At 30.5% G+C, this 12,616-nt stretch overlaps 1 protein-coding gene across 1 annotated transcript; it reads right to left on the bottom strand.

Annotated features, from left to right (window-relative positions):
• Positions 1-847: 847 nt before the first annotated feature.
• LOC125836652 (aquaporin NIP1-1-like) lies at positions 848-4,424 on the bottom strand. The gene is made up of 5 exons (XM_049515854.1): positions 4,138-4,424; positions 3,802-4,023; positions 2,793-2,990; positions 2,438-2,499; positions 848-1,324 (listed from the first exon to the last, which is right to left on the bottom strand). The coding sequence occupies exons 1-5, from the start codon at positions 4,297-4,299 to the stop codon at positions 1,099-1,101; spliced, it is 870 nt and encodes a 289-aa protein (XP_049371811.1). The 5' UTR covers positions 4,300-4,424; the 3' UTR covers positions 848-1,098.
• Between the last annotated feature and the right edge of the window lie 8,192 nt (positions 4,425-12,616).

Genomic DNA, 12,616 nt, shown 5'->3' with positions numbered 1-12,616 from the left:
ATGTATACTCAAAGCTCAAAAGATGTTAATCTAGCTCATTTTAGTTGTTCACATGGTAAAGTTGAGATCTACAGTAATGTTGATTTCAGTAGAGGACAAGAGATAACCAACTTCAAGTGGAAGAAAACATTTTGGCGAAATGCATTGAACATTAGTTTTAGATGCTACCATCAGTTTTCTTCAGTCTTGTGTTCGGTACGGAGAAAAATATTTTTTAGAAAATGTGCTCCACTACCACCCCTTAACCCCAGGCTCCCTACCTTCTACCTTCACAGTGTTCGTCTAAATGCTTTTGGTATGTTTGGTATTCACATAACTTGGAGCTCGACTAATTTAGATTAGTGTGGGGCTCATTTTTGGGCATATGCTACCAACAAAATGTTTTCCAACAGAATTATATATTTAGGTACGTGCTATTAGCTACAAATTTTAATGTACACTTACTATGGAAGTGGTAGAAAAATCAAAATAAATTAAGTTCAACCAAAAATATAACAATGAAAATAGTCTTCTTGCCAAATACACAAATCAGCAGTCAAAGAGCAAATTAAAGATGGCCAATCCATTCTTACCACAAAAGTGTTTCTCCCAGGTATTCCAAAAAAAGTGTTAAAGGAAATTGGAAAATAATTGTAGGTGGAAACTTGCTAATGTTAATAAACGAGACAAAAAGTTTTCCCCAACTTATAAATAAAATAATAGTGCATGCACTACTACAAATGTAATGGGAAAGGTCAAGATTCAAGAACCATTGAATATAATATGAGCTGTGGTGGAATGAATAAGATCTCTTCATCTTTAATTAGATGTCTCGAGTCAGGCCTAGGACTGAGCATGAAAAAGTCCTGATAAAGAGTGTTTTTCCCTTTAAATGAGTTTAATACAATGCAAATTCAAATCAAGGTGTATAACAGACACGTATGTCATAAATCATAATTATATATAACAATTAAACAATACACTGTCAACATAATTAAAACTTCATTAGATTATTTTACTTCTTTTATCGTGTACAAAAGTTAAACAAGACTAATTTCCAACATATTTTTCTTTCTTTTTATATCTATTTCTCAAAATAAAATAAATTAAAAAAAGGTTCTAATTGGAGGGGTTACGTAGTAGGCTTTTGGATTTGAGAAAAGATCCACTTTTGGTAATTTCACGTAATGGCTTATCAGTAAATCTGATGATGTTGTAGACCCAAGCACCTGCTATGGCACCAGCTATTGGGCCTAACATGTAAACCCACAGACCTTTGTAATGACTTGACACTATTGCTGGGCCCAAACTCCTTGCTGGGTTCATTGATGCCCCTGATATTGGCCTGTAAAAAAGAACAATAACATGACAATTGACTGGTAAGTTCTTTTATGGAGAGGTTGTTTGGTACGGGGATGTGATAGACAAAGTTTTCACATGGATATTATTCTGTCATGTATATGAGATAACGTATTTCATCATTTTAGTATAAATAGTGGGATATATGATCTCGGAACTAACACACACCCCTCACAAAATGCAAGATAGTCCTGAATTTTGTTCTGGGGTTTATTACTTCCTCTGTCCATCTTTACTTATCCACTATATTATTTTGGAATGTTCAGTAATACTTGTCTAGTATATAAAATTAATGAATAATTTATCATGTTGTATCTATTTTACCCTTGCTATACTATTCATTTTTTCAATTTTTAGATGACTTATATTTAATAAGGGTGATTTAGTAAAACTACCCCTATCATTTACCGCTTCTTAATCTCTGTGTCAGTGGACAACATTGCTGAACAGAGGGAATATCTTATACTTCTCATACCAAACAACCTTAAGGGTTTATTTCCAATAACTGAGAATATTTATAATTTGTTTGACCAAACTTTCAAAATAGATTTATTTAATACAATTATTTTTTTTGTATTTGACTAATCAATTTGAAAAAAAAAAAAATCACTTTTGTCAATATTATACCAATGATTTGCTCTTGACAAGGGTTCCGGAGAAAAAAAAGTACTTTATCAGCTTCTGAATAACAGTTTTTTGCTACTATTCAAAAACATCTACATTTCTTTCTTAAAAATTTGAACAAACACCTGAACTTTGAAAAATAAGTACTTTTTTAGAATGATTTTTTTCTCAAAGAACTTGATCGAACATGCTATTAGTGAAATTCTTAGAAACCAAAAAATAAATAGTTGATGTATTAAGTCAATAATATAGAAAAAAAGAAAAAAGGAAATCGTTTTTTTCTAATTAAAATAAAAGCCGTGTATATTTTGTGCACGAGGATGTACGTTAGCCTAATAAGGCAAATGGTCAAAAGATTTGAACACCCTTTATCCAAATATTTTTGGGTCTTGTTCACACTATATAATAAGATATTTTTATTATATAGTTTTAATTTAAAAATAATGAAAGAGTAATAAAGAAATCACTTAATTACCCGGCAAACATCACATTAAGCAACACGGTTGCTCCCACAGCAAGACCAGCAAGTTCTCCAATCTGCAATTAATTAATAATTAATTAACCACCACAATTCACAATTCACAAACAAAACAAAATAAATCAAATCAATCATGATTTAATGATGATTCAATAGAGTCCACGTATAATTAAAAAAATCATATTATTTAACAAAGTCACAATCTTCTTACTAATTTAATCATGATTATTGACTACCCTTAGCGTACGATATATACTAAAGATCTTGTTCTTAACTGTTTTTAATTAATAAAGTTTGAATAATATACTAATTTAAAATAATAAAAAAAGAGATTAAGAAATATAATACTTACAGCTCTATTATCAGTTGCGACACCAGAAATGACAAACATAAGATAAAATGTGATTATAAATTCGAGAACAAGAGATTGAATGTCTGATCCTGTAGGTGAGGTTCCAACAAAGTGATCATGTTTCCCATTAAATATTAATCGTAGGGTCCCACTTGCTAATGTTGATCCAATCACTTGAGCTGCCACGTAAGCAGGTACCTATGATTATGAACAAGAAAAAAAGCTCATTAATATTTATTTTTCTAAAATTTCGTGCCAAGGAATAAATTCTTATGATAAAGTGAGAGTTCAAATAAAACTTGCTAAGATTTTCTAATGGTCATTAATATAGGTTAGGAAAAAACTGTGAAATATCTTTAATGTTCTCAACTAATCAAAACTAACAGGATTATTTTTGAAGGATAATAAAAGTTGGAAAGTTTTACAAGAAAAAGACTTGGGAAAAAGTCATACGGATCATTATTACAAATTAGTAGAGTCAATGTGTAGCTATTATAATAAATGAGAAAAAATAAATTCGCAATCCGTACAAACCTACATTTTCTCATTTGAAAAATAATAAAAACAGGATTAAAACCAAAGGGTATAAATAAAAATAATTGATTTTACAAACTAGTAATTTTTCGTACCGACGAACCCCTTCTGCGTGCCCCTCTTAACTCCATCCTCGATTGTGACGAATCATTTAGATATTTGTACTTTATGATGTAGATGCAAACATGGTGTATTGACATCATCTCCCATATAATTTGAAAAATATTCATTACCTTAAAACTAACTAAATAATTACCATCTATATTTCTCAAAATGTCAAAACCAATGAACTTGTTAAAATGAGTTAAGAGTCCCATATTAGTTGAAGAATGGAAAGACAATTTATTTAAACGAACTTAGACAATCCTTTATTTCTGAACTTAAGTTAGGTTTAAATGTCGTACTTAAACAGAAGTTGAAGATTGATCAATTAATAGCAAAATTATGAGAATTGAAGAGAGTTGTATGTATGTACCTGTTTCCAAGGGAACCTTTTGTTAGAGGCAAAAGCAATAGTAACAGCAGGGTTAAAATGAGCACCAGAAATGTGTCCAACAGAGTAAACCATGACCATCACCACCAACCCCCACACTATTGATATCCCTGGAAAAGTCACCATTCCTTTGTCTGCATTCACCGCCACTGATCCACACCCCGCAAATATCAAGAAATACGTCCCTAATGTCTCCGCTATTATCTGCACATAGGGGCGAAGTTAGAGTATCAGCTACGAGTTCCACCGATTGATCAAAAAAAAAATCATTCGAACTCTGTATTTGTCTTAAAAATTCATCAAATGTGTACAACTCACCTTTTGAATGAAGGGAACAGTGACAAAACTGCAAGTTGAGGTTGAGGAAGAATCTTGATGTGATGCTGAATTAGCACAATTTTTATTGTTCAAATCAGCATCATCTCTAATGTTCAAACTCACTGATCCATTAGCCCCTCCTCCTATTTGCTGATCACCCATAATTCAAGAAAAAAAAAACAGGGGTGATGAACTAATTGATATTGGAAGAAGTGAGCAAACAGAAATTCTACAATTTATAACAAATTACAGAGATGAGCACAAAAGGATTTATATATGGGAAAAACAGAGAGAGAGAGAGAGAGAGAGGGGGGGGGGGGGAATTGGGCCTTTTTATTTGTTTATTTATTTTATTTTCGGAGTGATCAACGAGGGCTCATGTTTGTTACTCTCTCTCTTTTAATTTGTTTGTCCAATTTTAAAATTTTATAGTCTCAAATTAAAAATATGTCAAATGTACCAAATATCTTTAAATCCAATTGTGTTATACATGTCATGTAAAAAGTAAAATTAAAATTTTCATTTAAACGGACTAAAAAAGAAGTAGGACAAAAAAATTGAAACAAAGATATATTATCTCGGTGCAATTTTTTAAATCTACTTCAAAATGAATAATTATACTTATAATTATATAATTATAGTTACATAAATATTGTAATATATTTTAAATATTGTATATTGAAATGCACACATAAATTAAAATTGGAAGTGAATATGGAATGGTAACCTGCAAAATATGGAAAGAGACTTGTGACAATAAATTAAAGTGCAGTAATGATATTAGTGGATATAATTTGATTTTGTAATAATTTTAACAAGAGACATAAACATTGATTATTATTAGGAAAATTCGACTGATACAATTGGAAGTGTGACGTACATTTATTAAATAAAATTAAATGTGAGACATTGAAGGCTGATCCAACAACCCACCGGTAATACAGAAATGTTATGAATGCAAAAAACGATAACTTTTAATTTTCACAACTATTAACTAACTTTCCTATTATCCATATACTACAAATGTTAACTTATTTCTCTTCCTTTTTCCATAATTATGAAAATCACTACAAACAAAATAAGTTATAACGATAACCAATTCTTATAAATCCGGCATTTTTCACTTTTGGTAGTTTTACTTGGAACATTTTTCATGAAATTAAGGGCAAAAAGTTCAAAATTAGCTAACCCTATTTGTCTTAAAATTTATGTCCATTTAGACATGTGATATGAAATAATCACGATTTGAAAAAAAAATTACAACTTGTGAAACTATCAAAATGTTTTCAATTCTAATAATTTTACCGAATGAGCAAACTCATCGATAAATCATATATCTTCATTTTACTCGACATTTGCCACGATGAAGGCACGTATGTACACAAACAAAAGATTCATATTTTTAAAAAAATACTGCAATTAAAACCATGTCATATAGTAGCTAGTATATTCCAAGATCACTTAGTATTCTATGAATAACACAAAAGAGAGGTATATTCACCAAATGTTGAATGTTCTTAAATTATCTGAAGATATTTTTTTGCTGAATATATATTCTACTCTTTCTTTGGTATAAAATTCGGTTTTGCCAAAATATCTAACTAATGGAGTAACAAAATATCTTCCTATCTTATTCCGTAACAGCTAACCCCTATTAGCTAACTATAGATAGTTATATACATATTCATATTATATTAGATATAGATTACTCAAATATTATACATCTGATAATATTGCTATCTTTATTTTAATCTCATGACTAAACTACTATTTATGTTAATTCTTATTTTATAATTCTACTCTCAACACCTTTTCTCATTTTATATCATATTACTTCCTCGTTTCAACTTGTTTGTGTTTTACTTTTCCTTTTTAGTATGTTGATAGTTTTTTAATTATAACATTTCACATGACATGTTTAATTTTAAAATACTAAATTTCCAAATTTATAAGCTTCAAATCATGTTGGAAAAGATGAAGGGAATTATTTAAATTAGAACTAGTAATTTTATAAAAACCCCTTTATATTATACTCACCGTCCAATCATGCATGGATCAGTAGAGACGTTATTTAAAATTTTCAAATAAACTATGTTTTTAATTAGATAATTTGATGGTGGGAGATAGCTGATCAACTTCTTATTCAGTTACTTTAAAATCAAGTTAACGAACTTGATACCTTCCTTGCTAATTGTGACCTATCATGTATTTTCATTAGTTGGCTATATTATATTTGAAGTTTTCTTATCCAATCATACAATTTTATATTCAGTCTTTTCCACGAATTGAGACCTACTACTCAAATATATATTTGTGTATTCATACTATATATGATCGTGATATCATAAACCAATCTTTTCTTAGTGTGGGTATACCCATCATATATAACTCGGTTTTATTTATTGCAACATAACTTTCCTCGTCTAGACACAGATTTGAATCATTGAAAGAGAGACAGTTGACTTAGAAAAGAATGGACAAAGTTATTTTATTAGTGATGTACGTAAAATTTTATGCAGGTAATATCCATCTAATCAATTTTTAAATTGGTTAATTAGGATATAGAAGAACGATGCTTTTAAGTAGAGTATTTATTTTATATGCCAAATTGATATTTACCTATTATACCTATGCTTATTAAAAAAAGTTAAAATATAGTATTATTTTTACATATATATAAGGAAGTTTCTTGTAAAATGTAAAGAGATATCGGAAGTCAATACCCATACTAAATAATACTCTATTTTTGCATGCCAAAGTTATCAATTATCATGTCATCCATAATTAGTCGACATAAAATTAATTCCTCTAGAAAAAGAAAGATTCAAAGTAGAAGTCTCATTATAATGGCTATATATATGTGTGTGTAGCTGGTAAAGTCACTAAGTCAACCATGTTACATCTTTGCTATATAAAAGTTATGATGAAATACACTTTTAGTAGTTCACTATTCTAAATTTTATTTTATTTTTTTTACCCGTTAAACATATCAGAAGAAAGGCAATTTCTTTCTTATTTAATCTTTAGTATTAATTAGTCATTCCAAATCATTTTAAAGTTCAATAAAAATTATACACCAATGATATGATATTATAATAAAATATGTTTTTCATTTATTATTTTTATTAAAAGGAGATGTGCAAAGTTCATTGTTCAGACCGCATTTAGAGGTCAATTTTGATGTTCTAGCAATATGAAACATATAAGTTGGAGACATTAAAAAGACAAGTGGGGGTGGACTAGCAGCTAGCAACCCATGTGTCGTACGTGTTATGATCCTAATTAGTTTGTGGAATTAGTCTTCATCTAGTAAAGTCAAATACTCACAATCTTGGAAAATTTTGGTGTGAAACTAAAACATTTCACATCCTTTCTAGTGTAGTACATTAATCCCTCGATCTGCGTGATCTCATAATTTAATTTGTCATACATTATACATGATCATAATTCCATGCATGCACTTTTGGTATAATATTCATGATAAAAGTTAACAATATCTGATACGAAAGGATTGATTACATGATATCATTGTCTTAATAGACAGATCTAGAAGACAGATTTGGAATTTTGTGAACAAAATGGAGCTAATTAAGAAAGTAAAATAGAAACAAAATGGTATATATCATACAATATTTCGATATTTTGATTTGATAATCATATTTCATATATAAAAATGCGGAAATTTATCATATCGTGCACATGCATTTGCATGCGATTGACTGTTAGTAAAGATCTAACACGTGGAGATCGTCTGTGTTGAGATCAAGTATGATCATAATTTGGGCACGTGGAGATCGTCCGTGCGAGTGATTAATTTGATTATAAGTTGGGCATGTGGAGATCGTCCGTGCTGGGGATTGTTTGAATTATGATAGTGCGTTGAGATCGTCCGCACAGACACGTGGAGATCGTCCATGTCGGTATATGGACCTCGCGAGTCCCCCATGGGTCATGAACTCTCGATGTATTTCCGAGGAGTATCATGTATATACGGTTGAGAGAGTACTTGGTATTTGAGGCATATCATTTCATGGTGTCATAGTGCATTGCATCCCATGACATCCTTCATTCTTGATGATTATGTGTTTTATTTGTGGTTGAAAAGTACTTGATATTTGATTACCTCTATTTGATGAACTTGATCTTGTGTGTTGCTGATATTTGTGAGTGCCTTTTTGTGGAAGTTGTGATTGATGCATATTGAGTTTGTTGCTGAGGATATGTAATTTGTTAAAGTGATTGTTGTTGAGCTCGGTGCTATGTAACTGTGAACTGTTAGGTTGGGCTGGTTTTATGCAAGTTGTAGTTGTGGAGGTTCGATTGATGTGTAAGGAGTATCTGTATTCTATCCCATTAGCTTGTGTTTAGAAGTTTACTTGCTGAGTACCGTGTGGCTTGGTACTCACCCCTTGCTACTACATTTTTTTGTAGGTTACTAGCCCAGACTTTTGTGATATTTTCTCTTCTCCTTGTCTGAGGCTTCTTATGGAGGTTTGTGAGGTAGCTGCTTTTCATTTTAGTAGACCTTCTTTCTCCTTAATTATGATCTTGTTTTATTCTAGAAACAATGTCATTGAACTTGTATTTTCCTTCAATTTTGTTATAACACATTAGAGGCTTGTACACGTGACAACCAGATTTTTGGGGTATTGTTGAGTTGATTATAAAAATTTCCGTATTTTATTGTAAGGGTTGAGTTTTAGGCTGACTTGTCTTGGTGGGATAAGATGAGTGTCATCACGTCCATTTTTGAGTCGTGACAGTTATAGTACGAATGGCAAATCCCCTTAAGTTATCTCAACGCCCTCAACATTATTAATGTCATATATACTAGAATCACGATTCTAATTTCGTGTTATCATAAGAGTCCATTTTCAATTATTAAGATACTAAATGAAAAATGCATTATATTGTTGACATATCACATAGTGTTATTATGGATACACACACATCCCACGATTTCTCACTACTACAAAGAAAAATATGAATCGATAGGAAGTATCATTGGTTCTGACACAATATATATATAGCGAGGGAGAGAGGGTTGGAGTCGGACGAAAAATACCCTACTTCATAAATCATCATTATAAATTCACTAATTAGAAATTTTGTATATCTTTTGAAATACCTAAAACAACCTAAAATTACTTTCATTAAAATGAGTAGCAAGTAGTTAGGACAAGTTTTCCAAAGTACAAGATTTAACAAATTTAGAAAAACATTTGTTCCTTCAATAAATGGAGGATTACTATTGGACAAAGCTAATTAAATGATGATATAAAAATTTCAAAGCAACCCACAAAACTTGGCAGGATTAGTGCGTTCATGCAAGAAAAAAATAAATAAATAAAATGTCAATGCCCATGTATACATAATTAATCTTACTTCCCATTACTCACCTCCTTAATATAGTCTCCAACTAACCGCTCTTTACGACTTGTAAGTCAAAAGATTAATAACAAGATTATTTATCTTAATTCTTAACTAACACATGCAAGTACACTTATTATTTCAACTTTCTCTTTCCAATGCCGTTAGTTGAAGATAATTTGGTAGGATCTATAAGTCAAAATTAAGAAATCTATATACACCATTATATTAGCACAAAGAGACAAACATGTACTATATATGGTATTCCACAGTGCTAAGTCATGTAGACGTGAGATTTTTTTGAGAGCATTAACAAAAAAAAAAACTTGAAGTCCACAAAAACAAAACTTTTCGAGAGGCGTAGTAATATACTGTATGTTTTACTTCATTTGCCTAAATTTATGTGATGCACTTTATTAAAATCTAAACAGATTGCATGATAGTTATTGAAGTTATTCTTTTCTTAATTTTAAGAGAGAAGTATTGAAAAGACCCTTAAACTCAACGTCAATTATTAGTTTCATTCATGAACTATTGACACCCTTTAAAACAACTCTTTACTTGACTAACTGAACTTAAATACCCTCAGTCTTGCAACATGAGTGAAATACACCCCTAGCTAAATTCTCGCCAAGTTTAGGAGTATTTTCAACATTTCTCTCGGTATTTTATTAAAAGTCTTATGCTCCTTTAAGAGTTTGAGGTCACTTGCTATGTTATGTGGCAGATCAAGTCGGAGTGTCTCTAAGTTTAGTTAGTTAAGTAAAATGGTATTTTTAAAGCTGTCAATAATTCAAAGATAAAACTAATAATTTTGCGTCAAGTTCAAAGGTATTTTCAATACTTACTTTCTTTCTGATTTTCATATGACATGGACATCTTTAATCTTTGGGATCTCCATATGTATGACCACAATACCTTATCCTGCATGTGAATGGATTGGGATAAGTAGTTACATGTTGTGGTAAAATAACCCCAAAAAGCAAAAGAAATAAAAGGATAAGGTATTGTGGTCATAATAATGCCATGATTCATGGAGTTATTGTGGATGATTTTATCTTTTATTAGGCAACAAGTAATGACTTTCGTGACCACCCCTTCCACTTTTTTCTAACTTCACATCACAAGCAAATTAATGCGTCCTTTCTAGTTGAATATATAGTGTAATCCTTGCTAGCTAGCTACTTGTACATATCTTCCTCTTCTTTTCCCCCCTCTAGAATTGGACCAAGTAAAAGGTTAGTAACTACAATAGATGCTCCACCCTCTAATTAATGAGAAGACATGAACGACAATGTATAACGAGATTAATACATAAATAATAGCCAAATATATAATGGAAACAATGGATAAGAGGTATAGGAAATAAATGATCTTATTTGATGGAGCTAAGTTCCGTTTAAATATTCATGTGCTAATTTATAATGAGAAGAAAAAACAATTAAAAAGAGCTCTGATTTATTTTTTATTCTACTTATGGGTGTGATTTTTTATAAGCGAGAATACATCAGTAGAGGGCTATATTATACCTTTATCATTTCTTATAAGATATTAAACGCATACTAATTAACAAACATGTAAAAAATAAGAACTAGACTCGTGAATTCAGTTTTTTTAGTTCAAATTTCAGGGACACATTGTCTGCAATTTTACCATCACGTTCTTGTCCTAGTTGACGTAGTTAATTTCGTTACGAGTTGGTGACTAAAATAAATACATATGTTACGACTTACGTTCATGACATTGTGTTCTTAAGTTTGAACTATTATACATTGTTCAAACTTCAATTAGTATTTGTGTAAGAATGAAATTCCTCGCTAACATGTGTTTAACTATGTAATTACAATCTATCCCTATTTAATTTGTAATTACATTAATCCTTGATAAAGTAAAACAAATCGAATACGTAATATGTAGCTCAGATACATTAAAAACTAGCTTGGATACATTATAAAATAAACTGGATACATAATATGTAGCTCGGATACATTAAAAACTAGCTCGGATACACTATAAAATAATTTAGAATTAGGAGAGAAATAAGGGATTTTAGAGGTTTTTAAAAATAGAAGGGAATATTAGAAATAAGGAAAACATAAGACGTGTATTTCAGTAATTTTTCCATGATCTGGGTTTGGGCTAGGAGACCGACCCGAGCCCAAAGTACAGAGCCCAAGTTGATTGCTAAATGGATAGTCCTCCAAGCATTGGCCCAGTGTATCAAACATACAAGCTTGGTAAGCATATTTTGCTGATTTCTTGGCATTTGTTTCAAACATATGTGCTTGCAAAAGTAATATTATAGGCAACAAAAGGATTGTTCGGGACCGGACATGCGATATGAAATTATGATTTAAAATTAGATTGATTTGCAGTTGAAGTTCTGTTTGGATATATAATTTGAATTTTTTAAGTTGTAATTTTTTTTAGGGAAAAGGCTCAAATATGCCATTGAACTTTCAAAAAAAGTTCATTTATGCCATCCGTTAAAAATTTGGCTCATCTATGCCATTACCGTTTAAGAAAAGGCTCATTCATGCCATTATTTTTTAACGGTGGTTTTGCAAAACCATTTTTTACACGTGGCCAATTATAATTCGGCCACGTCATTATTTTTTTAGAATTTTGATTTTTTATTATAAAAATAATAATGACATGGCCGAATTATAATTGGCCACGTGTAAAAAATGGTTTTGCAAAAAATGTTTGTTCAAAATTTTGTTTTTTTATTGTAAAAAAATAATGACATGGCCGAATTATAATTGGCCACGTGTAAAAAATGGTTTTGCAAAATCACCGTTAAAAAATAATGGCATGAATGAGCCTTTTCTTAAACGGTAATGGTATAGATGAGCCAAACTTTTAACGGATGGCATAAATGAGCCTTTTCTGAAAGTTCGATGGCATATTTGAGCCTTTTCCCTTTTTTTTATTAACATAAAAATTCACAAGTTGTGAAAACATCAAAACAATTCTTGTACAATCTTACTAAATGAGCAAATACTACTTTATAAACAAGCTATCAGAATATCTTAAGACATCACATATTACTGTGTCTTTTTTTTTTTTTATAAACAAATGTTTGTGATTACAAACTTCCAGCACCAAA

This window comes from Solanum verrucosum, unplaced genomic scaffold, assembly GCF_900185275.1.
Source record: "Solanum verrucosum unplaced genomic scaffold, falcon-dt-bn FXZP01000278.1, whole genome shotgun sequence".
Classification (NCBI taxonomy): domain Eukaryota; kingdom Viridiplantae; phylum Streptophyta; class Magnoliopsida; order Solanales; family Solanaceae; genus Solanum; species Solanum verrucosum.
This window is presented reverse-complemented; position numbering and strand designations above follow the sequence as displayed.

Coding starts and splice junctions, on each gene's coding strand:
- LOC125836652 (XM_049515854.1), bottom strand. CDS start 4,299: ATGGGTGATCAGCAAATAGGAGGAGGGGCTAATGGATCAGTGAGTTTG. Junction 4,024..4,137: donor CTGTTCCCTTCATTCAAAAG/GTGAGTTGTACA, acceptor CCCTATGTGCAG/ATAATAGCGGAGACATTAGG. Junction 1,325..2,437: donor CTTAATGTGATGTTTGCCGG/GTAATTAAGTGA, acceptor TCTTTTTTACAG/GCCAATATCAGGGGCATCAA.